Source organism: Myotis lucifugus, unplaced genomic scaffold, assembly GCF_000147115.1.
Source record: "Myotis lucifugus unplaced genomic scaffold, Myoluc2.0 scaffold_9, whole genome shotgun sequence".
Lineage (NCBI taxonomy): Eukaryota > Metazoa > Chordata > Mammalia > Chiroptera > Vespertilionidae > Myotis > Myotis lucifugus.
Window position 1 is genome coordinate 12,233,722 of NW_005871057.1, and position 23,354 is coordinate 12,257,075.

Below are 23,354 nucleotides of genomic sequence, written 5' to 3' on the forward strand. Positions count from 1 at the left end.
CAGACTATTACCAGCAAATAGATACTGTCCCATCTGCTGTTCCCCATTTACTAAGACTTAGTGTTTTATCATATGGTGTGAAAACAATGCTTACTAAATACACCATTATAATCATTCATTTAATTGTTTTTTAATGTGAAATCTTGCAAATTTTACTATATATATATATATATATATATATATATATATATATATTTTTTTTTTTTTTTTTTAACAAGTATCCCGATCATCCTAATAATAAACTATGCAGTTAAAAAAGCAAAAAGATGACCTCCTCAAAAAAAGAAAAATATCTGTTGGTGTCAGTGGTCAGTAGGCACAGAGAACACACATTGGAGGATCAGCCAGCAAACCTGGGTGGGTATGAGAGCTGTCCAAGAGGACCCTGGAGTTGTTACTTCCTTGACTTGGTTGCTGACAATGCTGCTAATAGAGCTAGAGAAATAGTTAAGTTTTCTGTTTTGTTTTGACCAGTGTGGGTAGAGGGGAATAGTAAAGAATCATGGGGGAAATAAATCAATTTATGGAACATGTTAAATTTGAGGGGCTGCAGAACATCCAAGTGCAGAAAGCTAGAGCTCAGGAGAAAGGCTTGAGTTAAGTTGGCGATGAGGGAGGCAGCAAAGCTCTAGGATGGGCAGTCTGAAGAGCAGTCAGTGTGTGTGTACACATAATCACACACACAATCCGTGGCAGGTAAAATTACATTCTTTTTTACCAAAATTTTTCAATTTTTAAGAAAATTTTCTTTCTGAAAGAATTTACTACATTATCTGAGAACATCAGGGGTTGAAAGGTTACTCGACATACTTTCTCTTAACCACTTTATAAATGGTGAAACTGAGCATCCAGGACGGGTGGCTGACCTGTCACGTCACTCCTAATCAGTATCAAAATGTCTTGGAATCAAGTTTCCTGGACTCCCAATTACAGGTTCTTTGAAAGTGAGTAAGAGAACATGTGGACATTAACATTATAGCTATCTTCACCAGAATAAAACACTTTCTAAGGTTAAGGTTAATGCTGTCTTCCTCTGACTTCACTACTTGGCCACATGATGACATGACATATAAAGGACAGCTCAGAATCCTCCAAAGCAAGGCCATTTCAAAGAACAGTTCTCACATTAGATACATACACAACTAGTAAAATCTAGATTACTCAGGGGTCATTGAAGCAGATTCATTTTACTTTCTACTCATGAAGAACATAAATAAAAAAGCACTTTCTACTCATGAAGAACATAAATAAAAAGCTAACCTACACTTGCTGTGATTTCTATTACCTTCTAAATGTACAATTTTCACAGTACAGTAATTCTGAGTAACTAAAAAGCACAACTGTGTGCACAATACCTTAGGTAGGGAACTATTTTACTACTATAATGAATTCAGTTTAAGCAGAAAAATAAGAAATAACCTTAATCAGCATTCTTGACAATCCAAGCCTTATTGTTTATTTTATCCAGTCTTTTAACAATTCCTTTAATATGTATTGAGACCTCTGATGCAAAACATAATTATAACTCCTAAAATTATTAAAATTAAGACAAATCCAATAATTCCTATGTAAAACATATTTTAAAGGGTAAATTCAGAGGAAAACATTGCACGAAGCATATGGCAAACAAAAAAAATCAGTGATTACCATAATCACAAAGTAATTTTAAGAAACTGAAAATGATTATCAGTTTACATTACATACATTAAATTTAAGTAATAAAGCAAAACCATGTACCCTGCTAAACCACCAATTTTCCTAAATATAGTCCTAACTTTTGACAGCAGAACATAATAACAATATTATTGCCTAAAACATGACGTGCATGGTTAGCTCTAAAATTTGAGACCATTTTAGTCACTAGCTGATATATCTTATCTTCTGCAACAGATTGCCCATTTCTGAAATTTATATTCATCATTACTTTTACTATGTGCACTAACAAAGAACAGCAATGGTAAAATAAAAGATACTATGCAACAAGAAAGAAAATTCTAGGTTGTTTTCCAAAGTTGGGTATTTTCACATCAAATTTTCTCAAAGTAAGACCATCTTGTGTGATGTTTTACTTATCTGGAATAGAGGTTGGCAAACATTTTCTGTAAAAAAACCAGAGAGTAAATATAGCTTTTGTGAGCCATATGGTCTCTGATGCAATCCCTGAACTCTGCCAGTGAAGTGCAAAAACTACTACAGACGCTACTTAAATGACTGGGCATGACTCTGTTCCAACAAGAATTTATTTTCAAAAACAAACCACAGGCCACAGTTGGTTCACAGGCTATAGTTTACCAACCCTTCACCTAGAAGACCAGACTTTCTCTCAATTTCTCCTTTCCAGGAAGGTTTAACTATTAATTCAGTAAAAGAATTTACTAATGGTAGAGACCAATATTAGAACGATATACTTTATAAAGACAAACTATGGAATGTTTTCTCTTGAGATCTTTAGGGGTAAAACTGACTAATAACAGAGGGGAAAAGATGATCTCTCCAGAGATGTTTCAAGTGTAGGATATGACAAAGTTGAAATGGATTATTTCTTCCATGTAGCAAAGCAAAGATTCCAAATAACAGTCTAAGAAGTTTGACATTCACAGACAGTTCTAAGACTGTTCTATATTAGGGCAGGAACACAGTGAGGTAATCAAACCTTTCATTACACATATTAACACTAATAATTAATTCTATATATTAGCTGATGTTCTGTACTACCACCTAACACAAGCCTTCACCAGGAAGGTTAAAAGGCATTTATGGTAACAGCAATATAATTACTGCAACTGGTAGTATACAATGATAACCTCCTGCTCCTGAACAAGAATATACAGCAGCCCTCACTACCTCCAAGAACACAGAATATAGAATAAAGAAATAAACATCTCAAACCTTGATGAAGCAACAACTACACACTTGCCCTCAATACCTCTATCATTTTGGTCACACGCACCCAGCAATTCAGAAATCCCAGGCATATTTATGCATCAGAAAAGAGCCTGGGGCAGGGGTGGATGAGTATGTCTTAAAACAAAGTTGGTGACTGATCTGATTATTTAATATAAGGCCGGAACACAATTATACAGAGAAATATATTAAATATAGTATACCTAAGGTCATGTGATACCCCTACAAATAAAAAGTCAATAATTTAAAATTTTGCTGATATAAGAATAAATAGAATACATGCCACCCAGGCATGCAAACTTGTCAGGAAAGTTTAACAGGAAGCTAACCATGAGGAAACAAATTTAGAATGTAGGATACCTTACAAGACAATTGGCTTGGATTCTTCAAAGAAGTAAATGTGCTGAAAAATAAAGGTGGAAAAAATGGATCTATATGAAAGGAGACTAGAGACTCCTAACATATTGTCGATGATCCTTTCTTGAATCCTGTTTCAAAAAAAACATTAAGGACATTTTGGGGGCAATTTATATAAGAGACTTCTTATTCTTAACAGGTATACGCTGAATTAAATATCCAGGGATGAAATGTCATGATATTTGCCACTTTCAAATGGCTCAAGAAAAAGTATACATTAATATATAGATAAAGCAGGTGTCATGAAATATTAAGTGGTAAATCCAGATAAAATTATTCATATATTAATCTTTCAACTTGTCCATTTGGAATTTTTCAAATTTAAAATTTTGAGTGCAGGGAGACTCTTTCAGGATAGAGTCTCATTTCGGATCCTTTTTACAGGATATAAACAGATCCGTACCATCTATTCCAGCCTCATTACTCCTTACATCTCATTACTCTCTTAGTACCAAACTATGTACTGAGGCCTGCTTTCCCCAGCTGAGCAAATTTTATCAAGAATCAGCTCAGAAGTCATTTTCTTCAGGTAAATTTTCCTGACTTCCCAGGGTATGATAAGGACCCTATAATAACATTCTGTGTTCTATTACCACGTAGTAATTTTCAACTAGTTTGTTTTGCTTACCAGACTGTAATGTCTCAAGGATCTAGTATAGCCCTGGCATATGGTAGGCTTTCTGCACATGAAACAGTAGTGGTAGATGAAGAGATGAGTTGTAATAAGCCCTCCAGAGCCAGGAATCATGTAAAATCCACAGATATACGGAGGGAGGGATGCAACTGTCCCAGGCATAAGGTCAGGCCATTTACATATACCATGTCTTTCAGGTAGGTAGTATCAGGGTAGGCTTTTTTGTTTGTGGCTTGTTTTAAGAATAGTTTATTGATCTTTAGAGAGAGAGGAAGGGAGAAGAGAGAAACATTGATGTAAGAGCACAACACCAATCGGATTGCCTCCTGTATGCCCCCTACCGGGCATCGAGCTGGCAACCTGGGCATGTGCCCTGACCAGGAATCCAACCGGCAACCTTTTGGTGCACAGAATGATGCCCAACCAACTGACCACATCGGCCAGGGCTCAGAGTAGTTTTTGAAAGAATGATTCCTGTCTGTCCTTGTCTGTAACTTTAGTGCCCTGTCCAATGTCACAGGGCAGTTTGTCCTTAGAGCACTCGCCTGCTCTGTGCTCTACATCATGCTGCCTCTGCTTATTAGCCATGAACAAGTCATTTCAGCTCCAAGTCAGTTCTCACAGTACAACTGGGAATAGTTCCTGTTCTGCCTGTTTTACAACACTGTCAAAAATAACAAATGAAAATTACTTAAGCAAACAGTGAACAAAAAGGCACTGAATAAACAGTCCTCCGTAGAACAGCATTGTTTTCTCCATCAACTCATCCTCTCTCTAGCTTTCCAAGGTTCCTCTGGTCCTTAACTGGCTAAAGACCAAATAACAAAGACAGGTCTCTCCCCAAAAGAAGATTAACCTTAGGTACCTTAGCTGACTTTGGGGGTGGGGGTAAGGGGTACATAGGCTTATATCTTCATTGTCTCCATTATACAGAGAATCTACCACAAAATCAAGTCCCTAATTCACAATAAGAACAATATAGGCTTTTGCCATTTACTAAAAACCTGTTATTCTAGTCAGTTAATGGAAAGTATGACATGAAATAATTAATAGTACAATTCCCCTACTTCTTTGGAAAACTTAAAATAAAAGATTATTTCTTATCTAGGATACAATTTTAAATTACATGGATTACACAAATGAAAGGAAAAGGTTAATACCATACAACTATGAAGCTTACACAGAGCCCCTTACGCCAAGGGGAAAAAAAAATTCAAAACAAGGCCGCAAAGACTAGGCTAAGAAGGCAAACAATGGGTATATACTGAGAACTTTTCTTCTTACTTTCCAACCTCAATAAGATAAAAGTCAAAATGCTAAATTCATTTTTAGCTTTAAAAACAGTTTCTTGGTTCAGTTAGGTCAGCTTACAATCACATGCTTCTGGGGCACCATGCAATATAAACATGTTTGAAGGCATATACTCAAAAATTTATAGTAGTTTCACAAATTCTAAGCTACAATTTTATTCCCCATATTAAAGATCAGAGTTAGCATAGAGACAAGCTCAGAGATTTGATATCTAAACTTTGGTTGCAATTGTTCCACCTGTTATCTAGCCCTCTAAAAAAACAAAACAACAACAATGACAACACTTTGAGGTCTCAATCCACTTTACGCAAAGAAAGCTTTATGAAAAGCCTGAACATGAATTTAAACATTAAGGAGAAAATGAGAAACGTTAGGTGTGTGAAGTAGGAAATGTTAATTTCATGCACTTAGGAACACACACTCACACCCCACAGTAGTAGAAGCAGTAGAAGAGGAAAACACTACATGTGTAGGGGTAGAAATATTTGTTACATCATGATGCTGGCTGGCGATGGAGGGTTGCCGCCTTAGAGCCCCCTGAATGGAACTTCCACTCTGGAAAGCATTCACTACATCCATCTGCAAGGAATCAGAGATTGTGACAGCTTGCTCAGCAAGAGAGAGAGAGAACAAGAGAAAGGACCATTCCATCTATCAACATATAAAAAGTAAAGAAAAAAAAGGCACTTTTTACAGAGCAAATAAATAGGAAAGAGTAGTATTTTGTGATGAAGGGGGGGGAAAGCTAGGAAAAAAGGAGCTTAGGGGCATATAGACACATTCTTTCATGATCAGTTAAAACTTTCACTCATTCCAGGAAACAGAATTATTTTTCAAAATAGTAAGTTTTGTGGGTTGGGAGGGCTAGAAAGGAAGTTAAGGAGTGTTCAAACCTCCTCCCCAATTCCAAAGCCCTGGCTGGCTCCCATACCCATCACCTCTCCTACCTCTCTCCAGGCCCATACCTGCGTCTGGATTCTGTTCAGACCTCTAAACCACAAGATCTGGCCACGCCGCAACTCCCTCTCAGCGTGATCAATCTCTTCCACGTCCTCTGCTAACTCCTCCTCAGGTATTTCTTCCTTTTGGGTTCCATGACCAGCTTCTTTTAGGAATTTTAAACGGCTAGTTGGAATTGTTGAAATAAGCTACAACACAGGGGAAAGAACTTGAAATAAATCATATCAAGTACAATTAAACTGATCAACTTTAGTACAAAGGGAATGAAAAGGTGCAAGCGTAACTAATTAACTTCACCAATGAAGCAATGAGATCCTATCCATCAGAGGCTTTTTTTCTAAAAACAAAAATATTCCTCTCTTAGCTGCACCAAAGATTTAAGTCTGAAGGGTAAAAGTGTTCCTGAATGGAAATAGCCTGATTACAATTTTTCATACTTTAGGACATTCATGATGGTAAATTTTAAAACCATTCTTTGACATGTATTCACTTGAACTCATATTAGTTATATTTATTTCAGATAAAATAAAAATGGCAAATAGTCTTAATAGATGAAAAAAATTGTATTTCATTAGTGCTTTAAGAATTCAATGAGAAAAAACATACCCAAATTCCAAAAATCTCCAAGGTTAAACTAAGAATAGTGTTTTGTTTATTAAATGCACTTATTTTTATAAAAGAAACTATTTAAAAAATTGTGTTAACACTGACTGATAATGACATCAAAGAGGAACAGATGCCCCAGAAAACATAAAGGATATAAAAACACAAACAAATATTTATTAACATATAGAGGTTAGCAGCCATTCCTTAAAGAAGTCGGGCTTATCAAAGGGAAACAAGCATGCAATCAGAATAAAAACTGCTTAGGGAATTTCTAGGCAATCCACCTCATTTCACACAGGTGAAACAGGCTCAGAGTCCGGGAGGAGACTTGCTCATGGAGTGACTAAGACCCTAGGTCGCCTAAGCACCAAATCAGTGCTTTCTACCATCGCACTTAAATTCAATAGACGATGTCAACCAAAGAAGGTAACTGATGCCTGTTGGGTATGTATGCTATACTGAATTTCCTCTTCCTGAAATTAGCCAGATTTGGGGTGAGATTGTGGGTTCTGTTCTGCCTATGAGAGAACATTACATAATAATTAGAATGGTAATGAAAAAAGAAAGGTGGGCCAAGTATGGAACCACTTAAAAGAAGATCTCTATTAATGAGGTATTCAAAATGAGTAAGAGAAACCTCAGAACCTAGAAGCACAATTAAAAAAAAAAAAGGTGAGACAAAAGATTAACTTCAAGAAAAACCTGGAAGTTGTCTTGCAGAACGACAATAAATTAGTTTGCACAAGTTACACACCATAACATGATGTTAACCTTCATTTATAAAAACGTTAGTATAGATTCTCTACCAGTTAATTTTATAGTAATGGTAATGGGCTTCAAATGAAGCCCATTAACACTTCTCTTTTAAAAATAATGACATGTACTTGCATAATCAAGTCAGCTGCCTATAATAAAGACGAGGTATATCTCATTTTTCAGGCATTGTATTTTATATACACACTGTTAAAGCCATTCAATTCAAATAACTTAAAATGTCATTTTGTGGCCCATTTTTTCCAGATACCATTATTTTTATGGAAACATTCTCTACGTAAACTGAAGCTCAAGATTTTTCCTATGCTACATATTGGATTAAAGTACATAAAAAATTATATAGTGTAAAGAACATAATATTTTATATTTTTGTACAAATATTTATTCTAAAAATGCAAAAATAAGTCATAGAGCAAAAGATACAGATATTAGAATCCTAACCAGTTACAAATGCATTATAATAATACTGCTGTAAAACTTGTTCTAAAAAACAAGTTAAAAAACGATGTCAGAAATTTAAATAGTGTTTTATTATACAGGCATAATTGTAATAAACAGCAAGTGACAAATTAAAGCAAATGTTAGATTTAAAAAAACCACATCCCTAAATGCCCTTTTTGCCCTAGAATGGTAACTACTTAGAATCAAGTACAGAACTGCTTAAAGAAAATACATACTGGAAATTTTTTTTAAAAAAATCACTTAAGGTTTGAACAAGAAATGATGATGTTTTTACCTGGCCCCAGAGTAACGTTCCCATTCCTAGGAATACTGACCATAGCCACTGTTCTATTGAAAGTTCTGAACAACTGAAAGGTTTTCCACCAAACTGCACAATTATTATCTGGAGGAATAATCAAGAGTAAGTTTATTTAAATCTTTTACATTTCACAATTCAGATACTTCAAAAATCACCCAAATTTGTGTCCTCTAAAATTTAAGCTAAACAACCATTATTCTGTTGGTGACATGTATAATATTCACAGCTGAATATAAGACAAATAAAATAAAGTAAAATCCCTTTGTCCAAAATTTTAAATGCAGGTATTATTTCCTGCTTAAATTATGCTTACTAAAAATTAAAGAAAAATAATTCTCATGATCAAAAAGATAACTTTATACTGATTTTCAATATAATCTCAATAAACTACATTCTTCTGTATTTAGTACAACTCTAAATAATTTATGCCTTTCCATAAGAGATAGTACTTTTGTAGAGAAGACTATGGAAAAATGAACATAATATTCAATCTTTTTTACTTTCCTTCTAATTGCTATTCACTCCTGGTTAATAGTTAGATGTTAGGACAAATATATGTACTGTTAAAGAAGAAAAGCAAGTTGCAAGTTCTATGAAATATGTGCTAACACAGGTGGTATACCCTCAGAAATTTGCTTTCCCTTATAAAAAGTCCAATGATCTGCATAAATAAAATTCATTATTACAGTGATTACGTTTCCCTACTTATTTTAAAGAACCTAAAACAGTGTATATAGGAATATTAAGAGTTAAGCAACATTATTCACCCTCTTTTTGATATGGCAGTTAGTAGTTGCCAAATATTGGTATTAAAAAGAATCATTTTGGTATTAACAGTTTTTAAACTTTATTTTTGAGAGCTATGAAATTTAGTCTTTGTAACTGTACTTTATTCCAAACTCAAGTGATATGTACTGGTCAGTTCTACTGTTCTTAAAGTCAAGATTATTTGTATCCTTGTACAAACAGATTCCCAACTGTGTTTTTTTTAGTAGCCCAACCAGTTGATTATAAATGATTTGGCAATTTTGCCTGGATTTTAAGAGAGATATCTATAATAATTTTCTCTTGTGTACCACAAAAATGAGCATAGAAAAAAACTCCACATTTCTTTGTGTTTTTTCAATTTAAAAAAGAATTTAAACAGTACCCTTTTTTTAGTATAATGAGGCATGTGAAAAGGATATTAAGATGTTGGGGAAACATATGATTAGTATGTTTAGTTATGTGGCATAAGAAATAATAATCTTTTATTTTAGAGTTGAAAGAAATAAAATTGTCTCATTAATAGGGGAATTTACTTCTAAAAATAAGTTTCCATATTCTTTAATATACTGCTTAGATGGACTACTACTGATTGTGTATTTCACTGTACTGAAGCACTTCCTAAATGTGTGCTAAGGGAATCTAGCATTAGGTGTTGCCTTCTAAATTTAGAAGGGGCTGGATTATACAAAGTTCAACCGGTTTCTTGACTGAAGGATTTTCCAAAGCCTTTGAACTGTTAATTTAAAAAAAGAAAAGAAAAGCAACAGCTCAAATTTGAGTGTTTTCTTGCAAACACCAAGCTCAGAGCTTCAAGTGCAGTATCTCTCTTAATGCTTTAGTTAGTTCTATGACATGACCTAATTAATATTAATGTCCCCATTTCACAGACAAAGAAATCATAGCTTGTTGAGGTCACACAACTACTGAGGCAACACTCTGCTGTGACCCCAGAACTGATGGACCCCTGTGTTCATCTCATAAGCATTATGAGCATAAGCATCATCTTATAAGCATAAGCATTAAGAATCTCTAAGAGGTAAGCAGAACAGGCAATATTTCCTAACCTTATTGAGATAAGAACAACTCAAAAGATTAGTGTTTCATAGAACATACTTTGAAAACACTGGGTTTTGTGTCAATTACTACCAAGTAGAAAAGAAACTAAAAATATTTACAAAGAGTTAAGGATTATTATGTACTTCATGATCTGTCAAAAAAAAAAAGTAAAAATAAGAATCAGCTGGTAAATAAGAGACAAATTAACTTAAATATAATTTACTAGAGGCCCGGTGCACGAATTCGTGCAAGGGTGGGGTCCAGCCGGCCCACCCTGATCAAGCTGATGGGGCCAGGCCAGCCAGGGGAGGGACTGTGGGCGGTTGGTTGGCTGGCCGGCCCCGCCTCCTGGTTGAACTCCCAGTCGAACTCCCAGTTCAGGGTACAATTTGTATATTAGCTTTTTATTGTATATGATGATAAGGTGAAGTCCTTTAGGTACCTCAGATCTACAATCAAGATTCTGGCTATTCTATGTACATTAAGGTTCATGTTTCCTACTCAGCTTACAGTCTACAAAGTGCTATTCAAAGTGCTAATCCATGACAAGAGGATAAGGAACACACACTAGAGTTTAAATCAATGCCCTATTTGCACAGTGCTGCTGCCGCTACTACTACTAAAAATAACACCCCTCCCTTCCCTGCAACACCACAAAAAACAAAAAACAAAACTCTCATCTGAAATACACAGTGTGAGTAGTGAAGTTGTTCATTTATATTCTGGCCCGTGCTCCTCATCTCACTGTGGACTTGCAATGAAGTGGCTGTGGACCGGTGGCTGGCCCACAGACCACACTGAGTAGCACTGGCATGTTTATAAGGCACTAGAGAGTGACACCTTACATGAACTGTTTGAGGCATATCAACCTTTGTCAGGATTTGCTTGATACAGAGATATAGGCAGTTAAATTTTTGTAATTCCTGTATTTTAATAAATCTAATTTTGTAGCAAGTAAATGCTAAAACTTTAGCATGTTATGAACAATGATTTTTGTAAAATCTAAATAAAATATTTCATAAACGATGTAACAAGTAGGCATCATCTCTCCTAAAACTTACAGAAATTGAAAGCTAACAGAAATAGGTTTTACAGAAATAATTAAGTTGAGGGTTTTCGTTTCAGTATCCATAGTGCACAAGGTATAGGCTGAATAAAATGCATAAAAAGCTCACTTTTTAATTTGAAATCTTACCGCATTTACTGACTTCCTGGTGTAATTATGTACCATTCATTTACCTGTTCTGATCCCAGATCCAACTATACAATCATTTACACAAAAGAATACCACAAAATACAAGATGATATAAAAACATAGCTATAATACATGGTGATATAAAATCACCATATGCAAAGTCATCATTAGTTTTGTTCTTAGAATGATTTCTGAAAAATAGGGACATTTTCAGTACTTCCTATTCATTCCCAATTGCACTCCTCACACCCCACCCATTCTCCACTCTCTCTTCTGCCTTGTTTTGACATTACAAAATGAAATATTGACATGTCCAACTCAGAATGCAGCCATTCATAATCAAATGGAATCTAAACATTCACTTTAAACCTTTTATTATTTTAACATATAATTTAAACTATAGAAATAAACTGCTATTATTTGCTAGAAGCAATTAAGCAAGCCTAAAAGTAACTATAAAATTTACCTTAAATAGTATCAAAATAATAAGAGTTTTGATAATAATGTTATAGAATGAAACAATCAGAATTAGACTGTGAGATATCACAACCACAGAACCCATAGTGCAATTAAAGTAGCATTAGCTTAAATTAACATACTCTTCTCATATGTAGAATTTCAGGAAAGGGCAATTTTTCACTTGAGTTATGATATTTAAAACTTGTTAAATGTCATCAAAGCAATACACAGAAGCCCCACACATTACAGTCAAGTAATTTCTGGAACAAGCCGCCTGTTTACCTAATATCTCCCACATAATAATCAAATTTGAAACTATCTTTTCCAATTACCCACCTGTACCACAAAAGTGCCTAAAACAATTGTGCAGAAGATGATATTATTAAAGATTCCTTCAAACACATTTCTTTCACCATGAATTTTCCGGGCATTTATTTCGTTGAAAAGTTGCATCAGCACAAATGTATTAAAAACAATAGTGTAATGTTCCGAAGGAGGTGCGTGCAAAGGAGCATTTCTTCCACTATCAATATCAAAAAACTTTTCTCCTGAAAGAATGAAAGATTATTATTTTGTAATTGTCATACAAAATCATTTAACATTTTCAAGGAGGTATGCAACAATAAAACCTAGCCAGACCTTTATTTGATGCCCAAATGACAGCATAGAAAGAGTTGGAAGGGATCTGGGATTATCTAATTCTCTCTCGTGTTTTATAGATGAGCAAACTGAAGGCCCCAAAAACTATTATGACATACGACAGATCACCTACCTAAGTTAGTGGCAGAGTCAGGACAAGCAATCAGGACTCCTTTTACTCTCACCCCACTATCTCTCATACTGCTCCCGTCTTCCCCCCGCCAATGTACTAAGCATACACTGATAAAGAGGAGAAATTAAAGGTAAATGAGGAGTCAAAGAGAGCACTACTTATGTTCTTGAAAAACTGGTAACAAATAATCATCTGAAATATTAGCTCAGAAACAACTGAAGCTTTATCAGGCATTGAATTCTTACCAGCAAACAAGAGTGTAAAGACTACTACCAGTTGATAGAATGCATGACCCAAAATGTTCTTCATCATCGTGCGCGAGATGAGAGGTTTATTTCTACCATAAGGTTTCCGAAGCAGGAGAGATTCAGTGGGGGGTTCAGTTGCCAGAGCCAGGGAAGCGAGCGTATCCATTATGAGGTTTACCCACAGCATCTGCACAGCTTTAAGTGGCGAATCCTAGAAAAGACAGATTTCCTGATAGATATTCACAACTATTCAGGGACTCAGCAATTCTCAGGAAGCATTTTGTATTTAAAAACTTAAAGAACAGAACTGGATTGCACTTTTATAGTCATTAACCTAAAATATTAAGCTTCAACCTATTTAAATATTCAAGTACTTTTAAAGGTATGTTATACACATATTTGCTTTAAAATAAGCAAGCTTTAATGAAGAAATTGTCCACCTACTTGAGTAATACAGGCGCCTGTGAAAGCAACAATCACTGCTACAACATTAACAGTAAGCTGGAACTGAAGGAATTTTGAGATGCTGTCATAGACATTTCGTCCCCACATAACTGCTTTAACAATACTTGTAAAGTTATCATCTGTGAGAATGATATCAGACGCTTCTTTAGCTACATCAGTTCCAGCGATGCCCTATTAAAAAAAAATTCCACAGATCAGACTAAAGGTTTAAAATACAATTTTTAATATTCAAAAGGATAATATTCAATTGATCAACTACAAACCACCACTGTACTTAATAATTACTGACTCATATTTACTATAAAAGAAGGTAACATAGTTATTCTAAGATACCATCTCTCAGAAATTTGATCTTAGGAGAAATCAAAAATAAAAAAGGTTTGAAAATAAAGTTTAAATTGGGTTTAAAAAAGAGGAATGGACACAAGCATTACTCCAGTTCCTTCCAAAAGTCACACACAAAAAATATATTTAAAAATAAAAACTCAAAGACAAAATTAGTGGGAAAGAAGATACTGCAAGAGAATCTTAACACATTGCGGATCACGAGAATTCTTACTTCATATTACACAGTGTTTTACAAAGTATCATACTTTAAAATGTTTTTTGTACTTGTTCAATAGAAACTTATCTGGCCACTGGGTAAAGCTAGCAATAAAACCACTGGTCCGCTCAAGAGGTTGAAAAGCAGATAGCCAAATATTAAGTAACATTAGCAGACCTCCAGAAAATTGAATCCAAAGCCAACAGTAGGGAAAGCAGAGACATAGCTGGGTTTTTTTTTTTTACACCACAGACCTCTCTTATATAAGCTCAGGACTTGGCAGCACAGGTAGAACTGGCAGTAAGGGTGAAGGTATGATTAAAAATAGGAGGATTTATCGAAAGTCTACCGAAGACACTGAAGAAGTACTTAGAAGGTCCAAACTAAGAACAATAATGTCCATCAGCCCTAGCTGGTTTGGCTCAGTGGATAGAGGGTCAGCCTGCGAACTGAAGGGTCCCAAGGTTCGATTCCGGTCAAGGGCACATGCCTGGGTTGTGGGCTCGATCTCCAGAAGGGGGCGTGCAGGAGGCAGCTCATCCATGATTCTCTCTCATCATTGACGTTTCTATCTCTCTCTCTCTCCCTGCTCATCCATGATTCTCTCTCATCATTGACGTTTCTATCTCTCTCTCTCTCTCTCCCTTCCTCTATGAAATCAATAAAAATATATTTAAAAAAATAATGTCCATCAATGGTAGGATGGGATGGATCAATGTCATGAATTAAAAAAAAGAGAGAACTATACTATCTACAACAACACAGATGAACCTCACAAGCATAATAACACAGGAAGCTGGACTCATTATGATTCTTCTGTACAAAGTTCAAAAACAGATTAAAGTAACCTTCAGAATACTGATTATCTTTGCAGAGAGACAGGGCAATCATTAGAAGTGAGTCTGGTTGAGGTGCCTGGGGTATAGGTAATACTCTATTCCTTACCTTGCATAGTTCAGGTTTGTTCACGTGTGATAATCTAGTCAGTTGTGTACTTATGACTCAGGCACTTTTCTGTATGTGTGCTATATGTTAATAACAAAGTGATAAGAAAGCTAGATCCTCAGAGCCCCTTCCCAAGTCCACACAACCAGGCAATTTGCCACTCCCTCTGATATGGCAAAAAAACTGCCTGCTAATTTACAGAGAATGTCTGGACTGAAGAGTAGCAAGCACTGTTGAGTACAGGGTGTTATACTGAAGGAAAAAAAAAAAAAAGGGAGCCCAGCTGGTGTGGCTCAGTTGGTTGAATGTTGTCCCATGCACCAGGAGGTTGTAGGTTCGATTCCCAGTCAGGGCACATGCCCAGGATGCTGGCTTGATCCCTAATAGGGGGAATGCAGGAGGCAGCCCATCAATGAATGTTTTTTTCTCTCTCTCCCTCTCCCTCTCCCTCTCCCTCTCCCTCTCCCTTCCTCTCTCTGAAATAAATAAAAACATTTTTTTTTAAAAGGGACTGGGTTTAGGAGTACCTGTGTTTAATGAATGCTGAGACTTTTACCTTTCCTTCTCTACCTGTTTCCCAGGATACCAGTATTCAGGACTGCTTTCTAGGCAGCAGATTTGAAGACTCTTTTCTGGGAAATCTGATCATCTTAAGAGAAAGACCTAAAAATACTGCAATTCAAGGAACCCTAAGAAGTGAAATGACTAAGCCAGATCCCTTCACAGAGAAGCTTCTGGTTGACAAATCCCACCTAAAAGCCCAAGACTTTCCAGCTTTTCAACTTTACGCTAGCAAAGCACTAACCTGAAAGACAGAGACTAAACCAAAAGGAAAGTGGAGACAGAGTCTACAGAGACAAACTCATTAAAAAAAAATTAAATGTTTAGAAAGCTGAAAGGCACATCAATGAGATAAAAACAGGATGTTAAGATGAGAACAAAAACTCAGAGATCCAAAAACAACTCTTGGAAGTTAAATATGATTCACAAATGAAAAATAAGTTGAGGAAATAGCCCTGGAAATATAGCAAGACAACAAAGGTATGGTAAACAGGAAAAAAAGACACAAAAACAAGATAAAATGTCCAAGAAGTAAAAAAAAAAAATCAGGGGAATAGTGCACAAAGAAGGAACAGGTGTCAGGGAGAAGTTGGTGATGAATCAGTGTTAAGTACATAGAAAACCTAAGCAAAAATAAATAAAACGAAAAAGAAAGTGAATGAAAAAGACAACTTACAGGAATAAAAAAAGTTGTACAAGGAAATAAAAGGAACTATATTTATCTATCCAAAATTATAATTCTGATAGCAGAATGACAGGGTAGGTAGTGTGCATGAATGTGTACTGGGGTGGATGTCGTGTGTGTGTGTGTCTGTGTATGTGTGCATGTGGAAGTGCTAACTCCTTCTGTTACTTAATGAAAAGGCAATAGCAAATGCTTTATGTTAAAAAAAATAAATCAAAAAGCACTATAATCATGTCATTTCGATATATGAAGGCAAACAGTTAAAATAGTTGGTTTTCTTTAGTGAAAACAATGAGACTAGATGAAATGTTATGTGGTAGGAGACTTAGGTATTTGATTTTTTAAATGCTATGCATATATTGTTTTAATAAACACAAAAACAAAGTTTAAGTCAAGCTTTTCTTGAAATATTCAATGAAGGAACAATTTTAATTTAAAATTTTAATCTCTAGCTCCTAATCTGAATATTTTTACCTTTAATGTGCAACATATTTAACACATCTAAGCCCAAAAGGTTTCCCTGCCTCTAATCATTCTCCTGTCTTTTACAAATGCAAATCTCATCACTTCTTTGTTCAGAATCCTTCAAAATTTCCAGTTATTAAAATAGTCATGGGGATGTAAATGGCAGCAGAGGGAATATAGTTAAAAACATTGTAATAAGCATGTACAAGTCAGATGGTACTAGACTTATGGGGGGGGGAATCACTTTGTAAGGTATATAAATGTCTGATCACTATGTTGTACACCTGAAACTAATATAATATTGTATGTCAACTGTAATTGAAGAATAAACTAAGAAAAACTAGTTCCATAATAAAAAATTTTGGGAAACTTTTCATCAAACAAACAAAAAAAGATAAACAGCTTTTTTATGAGCTTCTGTGAGCTGTATGCTAACATGCAGTGTGTCTCTAATTTTATTCCATCAGATGTTGCCTGGGAAAGAACAAATTCCTTATCTTCCTATTTCAAGGTCCTCATCAGGTGGGACCACCAGTCAATCCTGTTTCACATCCCATTTCCCCCACACCAAACCCTCTTCTATCTATGTTAAAACCACAGTCATGAGCTGCATAAAAGTGTTTTGGTCAATGACCACATATATGTAATGGTGGTCCCCTAAAATTATAAGGGCGCTGGAAAACTTCTATTGCCTTGTGACACTGTAGCTGCTGTAATGTCATATGCACACGTTACTCACACATTGGTGGTGATGCTGGTGTAAACAAATCTGTGGGGCCAGTTGTATAAAAGGATAGCACATACATTTACATACAATACAGAATACTCTATAATGATAATGGCGTGTTACTGCTTTATGTATTTACTAAAACAGACTTTTTATCGTTATTTTAGAGTGTACTGTTTCTACTTACAAAAAAAACCACTTTGCTATAAAACATGTCATGTTACTCAGCAGCCTCATCCATCTCATGTTGGCCATGTCTCTTGACTACATCATTTTCTCTTGTTCTTGATTTAATCTCCTGTTGTTTTGTACAGTAACATGCTGTACAGGTTTGTACCTTGGGAGCAAGAGGCTATACCATCCAGCCTCGGTGTATAGTAGGCTATGCCATCTAGGTTTGTGTAGGTGCCTGTGATGTTCACACATGACAAAATGGCCTAGCAACACATTCACAGACAGAATGTATCCATTTCCACCTTGCTCACTCCTTTTGAAAGGCTGCCACTGTGGTGGTGGTTTAGCCTCAAAATATCAGGACAAATTATTCAAATAAACACTGGTATACATAAATATTCTCTTATCTGAAACCTTTGGGACCAAACTGTATTTCAAAATTCAACCTTTTATATCTTAAAAAGATAATGAGACACATAACTTCTATCACAAATTCTCCAAGAGGGTGTCAGCACCCCACAAAACATATTAATGTCTCTACAACGGCTCCAATATTCATATTAAGATATGAACACTCTCACATCAGGTCAGGATAAAGGTTTGTAGTGAAATGAATCTGATGCAAATTTAGGAAAACAATGTCAGTTTTCAGATTTTTGGATTTGAGAATTATTATCATGGACCTGTATTGTCCAAAAATAAAATAAAACTAAATTAAAATAAAATACTTAAATTTTCTATGGCACTGAGAGTGCAAAGATTCATTTCAACACTAAAAACTGGGAGTAACAGATTCAAAGATGTAACAACTTAATTTCAATCATTAAACATTTATGTAGCATATGTATTTAATGATGTCCATGTTATAGTACATGCTTTACCAGTACTACGGCTACAAGCACCAAAGCACCAGTACAAGATAATAATCCAGTGCTTTAAATAATCAAATCTAAACTGAGAACTTGGCGGGGAAGCATTCCTATCAAAAAAGACTGCAACCAACCAAAGAACTTGTGTGCATATATGCATAACCCATGGACACAGACAGTAGGGTGGTGAAGGCCTGGGTGGGGGGTGAGGGCGGGTTAGAAGGGATCAATGGGGAAAAAAGGGGACATATGTAATACTTTCAACAATAAAGATTTAATTAAAAAAAACACACAAAGAAAATTTAAAAAGATTACATATAATATAAAATGACAATTACTCTTTTCTATTTTTATATAAGCACTTGCAAATTTTTATTTTTAAAACTTAAAAGACTGATACAAAATGAAAACCATGAGATATATTTTGTTTGTCAATTGAACATTTTAACACTTGGAGTGCGGGAAACGAGTTAAGTCGGCTCGCGTGAATTGCGCGTACTCCGCGGGAGCCGTCTTTAACTCGGTTCATATAGATTTGCGGTGGAGTGCGGGAAACGTGTAAACTCGGGCCGATTGTAACTGCGTATTACCAAATATTTGTTTGTAATCCACCCTTTTGGTGGATGGAACAAAACCAAAAGACAGAGCCATCTTATATTTTGGCGGGAAATTCACCCGCACTCCAAGTGTTTTAAGTTCATATATAAGTGGGGGAAGGTAGAAAAGGGTAAAGGGGGGGATATATGGCGATGGAAGGAGACTTAACTTGAACACTCAATTACTCTAAAGAGACATTTGTAGTTACATGGAAGATTCTCAATTATTTTGTTTTTTTATCTTTAATATATATAACTCTTCTGAGCTTGTCTCCTACTGAATGGGATTGTTGCAAGGTTCAGATGAAATGACAGACACTAAAATGCTTTACAGAGTATAAGGTAAATGTATGATCTTATTACAATTGTTCAAAAGAAGTCATCCTCCACCCAGAGTTCACTGCATTAGTGTATAAACCAATTATATTTATAAATCAATTTAGACTATATAGTATTCTTCACACTAATTTTGAGAGACAATATCTAAAATCAATTGACATTTAGTAAAAAACAGCAAAACAAACAAAAAACCCAGCCAGTAAATAACACCTGAATAGGTAAGCTCCTACCATTGCAAATCCAACATCAGCCTTTTTCAGTGCCGGACCATCATTTGTACCATCACCGGTTACCGCTACAACCTGGCGTTGGTCTGAGACTGTGCTGTCAATTATACCTAAAATAAAAGTAAATATTTGGGCTGTAAAAACATTCCCTTTAATTAAAAAGGTGATTCTGCAGACTATCCAGAGGAGTCAATTTTACAGACTCAAGGTTAAAAATAAATAACTAAGCAAACATAAGAAATGGAAACTGCTGAGATATTGGGCGAGGAACAACTCCAGAAACAAAGGTTACATTAGGAGCAATATCCTGTTTTAATCACTGAAGATTAACACATTCACCTAAGGTGTCAAAAAGAAACATATTTAGATTTTATTGGAAAAGATGATATTCATGATTCAACCCAATATTCATCATCTATTACTATTTCAGGACACTGAAATAAGATCTACTTACCTTTAACCAGTGTATGTTTGTCAGTAGGAGATGATCTTGCAAGTACTCGAAGCTTTGGCCAAATCTTGTCTATCCGCTCTTGCTCAATCTATAAATTTTTGTCAAAGTTAAAATAAACCCAAATCTAGTTTCATAATCCCAAATTAGTGATCTACGATATGTATCAGTGGTTCTCAAAGTGTGGTTAACAGACTAGCAGCACCAGCAATTCCTGGGAACTTGTTAGAAATGCAAATGCTTGAGGAAGGCCCTGGGTTATCTTATTAAATACTCTGGGGTGGGGCCTACCCATCAATTTGTTTTAAAAAGGTTTCCAAGTAACTCTGACGCATACTCACGTTTGAGAAGTATTGCCATATATATAAGATCAAATTTTTAAAATCTCCCCACTGCCTATGAAAATGGAAGCTCCTTAAATTAGCATGAAAAGTTCAGAGACTTTGGGGACCCTTAAGATATATTTCATATCAACCTTTCCAAACTCATCTCCTATTACTCGCTTACACTACTGCATTTCTGAAATTGGCCTAAACTTAAGAAAAATAAGTGCTCACAAATTTGTACCTTTTCCTAACATGCTTGTGTTTTGCTTGATGAGGTGCTGGCTGCATTTACTCATACTTAATGTCTAACATAGTGCATATTCAATATGCATTTGTTGAATGGAATTTCTAATACATTAAAAACACTTAAAAAATCAAAACCCGTACCTCTCCTTTTTCATTTCGTATTCTTCTGTTGAAATCTTTACCTTCTATACATAGGAAATCTTCTCCAGGGTGTAAAATACCACATTTGCTGGCAATAGCCCGAGCAGTATTAATATTATCACCAGTGACCATCCGCACAGTAATTCCAGCCTTCTGACATTTCTTTATTGCATCTGGTACCTGGTTTACATGGAAAGAAGAAATCCATATTACAAAAGAAAATCAGTATTTCCAGAGGGAAAAATCCCCACTGAACAAATATGCATTACCTCATAGTCCCATAAATGATAACTTTAATTCATTTCAATATTCAGTATTTCTTGAATTATTCCCAATAATCTCTTCTTTCCTCTTCTACTGCCAGTCCTAGTTCAGGCTTCTTTTTCAGTTGTCAGTCAACTTAACCTGTTTGCATTATTTATTTACTAAAGGTTTTTAAAAGCACCTTTCTCCCTGGCAACCATTAGGCAATTCTTCTCTGGATGGCTTCCTACCTTTCTGGTTTTACTGTCCATACAACACCAGAGTAAACATTGAGGTTCTTTAGAATTATGGGTAGCTCACCTACTCTCAGATCTTCAACGGTCAACTGTGTGCTAGTAACTTTCAAATCTATATCTTTCCATCTCATTTTGAGAGCTGGAGTCATAGTTTCACGAGAAAAGTGGGCATCAAACTTTGGGTGTCCAAATTTTGTTTTCTGAATCTATTATCTAACAGAAACCTAAGGGTCATCTGACCTCTTCCATCTCCCTTACCCTATATACCTTGATGGGCTATCGATTTTATCTTGTCCCCACTACTTGTTGCTTAAGCTATTGCACCAGCTTTTTAAGTCATATTCCTGTCTTTATGTTTGTTACTCCTTTAAAACATGACATACTTGACATAAGAGTTCTTTTTCTAATCCATTTTCTTATAAATATTTGACTCTCCTACTGTTGTATTATAAACCATAAAGTTCTCAGTATAACAGAGTTTTACACTTGAACCTCAGAATACTTTTCTAACTTTATGTAAAATATTTCTCTATTATATATAACTTGATAGATGACTGGTCTACATACTATTTATGTGCCTGTTTCTGCAATTCCCTGCTCTTCTCTAACCAGAAAATGCATGCTGATCCTACCAGAGCACAGGTTGAAAACGCAAATGCAGGTAACATAAAAGAAGGCCATAGAGGTTAACATAAAGAGGAAAACACTCTGAAAGTGACAAGCTCTGAGATGAATACCCAATAAAAGCTACTCAGCTCTAGTCTAATTTTACCATGGGGAAAGGAGTGCCCAATGTTGACAGAACCTACACTTTCAAGAAAAAGCAAAAACCCAGACTTGTGTGTGCTCTCTCAATATTTAATGTTTTAAACACACACGTGACTAAAGGCTTAATTTTGCCTGTAAGCTGTTTATGACTTCTATTGTAAATACAATTTAAGTGTGATATCTCTGGGAGCTTTCATGGCCTACTCAGACAGATCTGTATCATACAGACCTCCATTATAGCTCATTACATCATACTATAGTTACTTGTTTACCTAAGTTTTCAGCAAATCAATGAGCTTCTTGAGGATAGAACCCTTACCTTCTCATGCTTGGATCACCAATGCCCAGTACAATGCCTTTCATTCATTTAACAAATAAGTGCCTGGCATATAAGAAGAGCATAGTATTTGTTGAACTACTGAATTCAACAACTGTGAAAACATTCATCCTTGAGTATTTTTCAAGGAGAAGCATATCCTAAACAGGGTACCATTATGTCTTAAAACATGTGTAATTTAATTACTTGCAACATAAGTGAATCTCTAAATTTAAGGATTTACAATATAAAGTATATCCCTCCATTCAGTCAACTCTAAGCCATTCAAATCATTGGCGAGAAACATCATTTACACCCACTTTTAATATTTACTGAAAGCCAGGCAGTATGCTGGGTGCTGGTGACACAGAGGTGGGTGAAAGGACAGAGCCTGCCCAGATTATTAAAAAATAAATAAACCAGTACTGGTCTGCTATATAAATGTAATATATACCCTAATATCCCACTTGAAATAAAATGTAACCCAAATTTGTCCAACTAAGCACCCAGTGATCCAGGGTTATCCTGAGATCACTTGGAATAGGGGAACAATTAATAAGAGAAAGAAACTGGTCTCAAGTTAAAACTATGTGGCAAATATATTTAAGAATGGCAAACTAACGTTTCTTAATTGCCCACTAACCACCAAATACTTCCAGTTAAAATTTAAACTACTTCCACTTTTACAGATAAGAAACTGAAGAGAGGCTAAGTACCTTGTTCAAGTACCTATGCATATGCATGAATTTCTCCTAGATATCTAATTAATCCAGATTCTCTACATGAGAACTGCATAGTGCAGAATACTAAGAGAAAGCTGTTTCACATTACACTGCCTCTTTTAGTATAGTAGTACCCATCCGATTTTGTAATACTGAAAAAATTAAGTGCCATTTACATATTTAAAAAAGATAAAACTCTCCATTAACCTCAATGCCAAGAACACAATAATAATACTTTTTCCAAAAGGAAATCAGTTGTAGACATTCTGATTTAATATTATATTTAGATAAGATTTAAGCCATAAGTCAATGTATAAAACTTTGAATGGTTTTGCTTTGACCACAGGTTGGCAAAAATTATCTACTTTGCCCGACTGTCGTGGCTCAGTGGTAGACTCTGAACCAGGAGGTCACGGTTCAATT

General features: G+C 35.3%; 1 protein-coding gene across 4 annotated transcripts in view; it reads right to left on the reverse strand.

Moving 5' to 3' along the window:
• ATP2B1 (ATPase plasma membrane Ca2+ transporting 1) overlaps window positions 1-23,354 on the reverse strand; it is a 134,212-nt gene that overhangs the window by 5,544 nt on the left and 105,314 nt on the right. For 2 of the 4 annotated variants that reach the window (XM_006084010.3, XM_023749792.1), the window contains exons 13-20: window positions 20,626-20,805; window positions 19,916-20,003; window positions 19,465-19,571; window positions 13,309-13,500; window positions 12,862-13,075; window positions 12,181-12,392; window positions 8,343-8,450; window positions 6,232-6,414 (exon numbers count right to left, since the gene is read on the reverse strand). In XM_006084010.3, coding sequence (XP_006084072.1) covers window positions 6,232-6,414; window positions 8,343-8,450; window positions 12,181-12,392; window positions 12,862-13,075; window positions 13,309-13,500; window positions 19,465-19,571; window positions 19,916-20,003; window positions 20,626-20,805 — 1,284 coding nt within the window. Of the gene's footprint in view, window positions 1-5,758; window positions 5,846-6,231; window positions 6,415-8,342; window positions 8,451-12,180; window positions 12,393-12,861; window positions 13,076-13,308; window positions 13,501-19,464; window positions 19,572-19,915; window positions 20,004-20,625; window positions 20,806-23,354 lie in introns of all 4 variants that reach the window. The other 2 variants (XM_006084009.3, XM_023749793.1) reach the window with 2 other exon arrangements.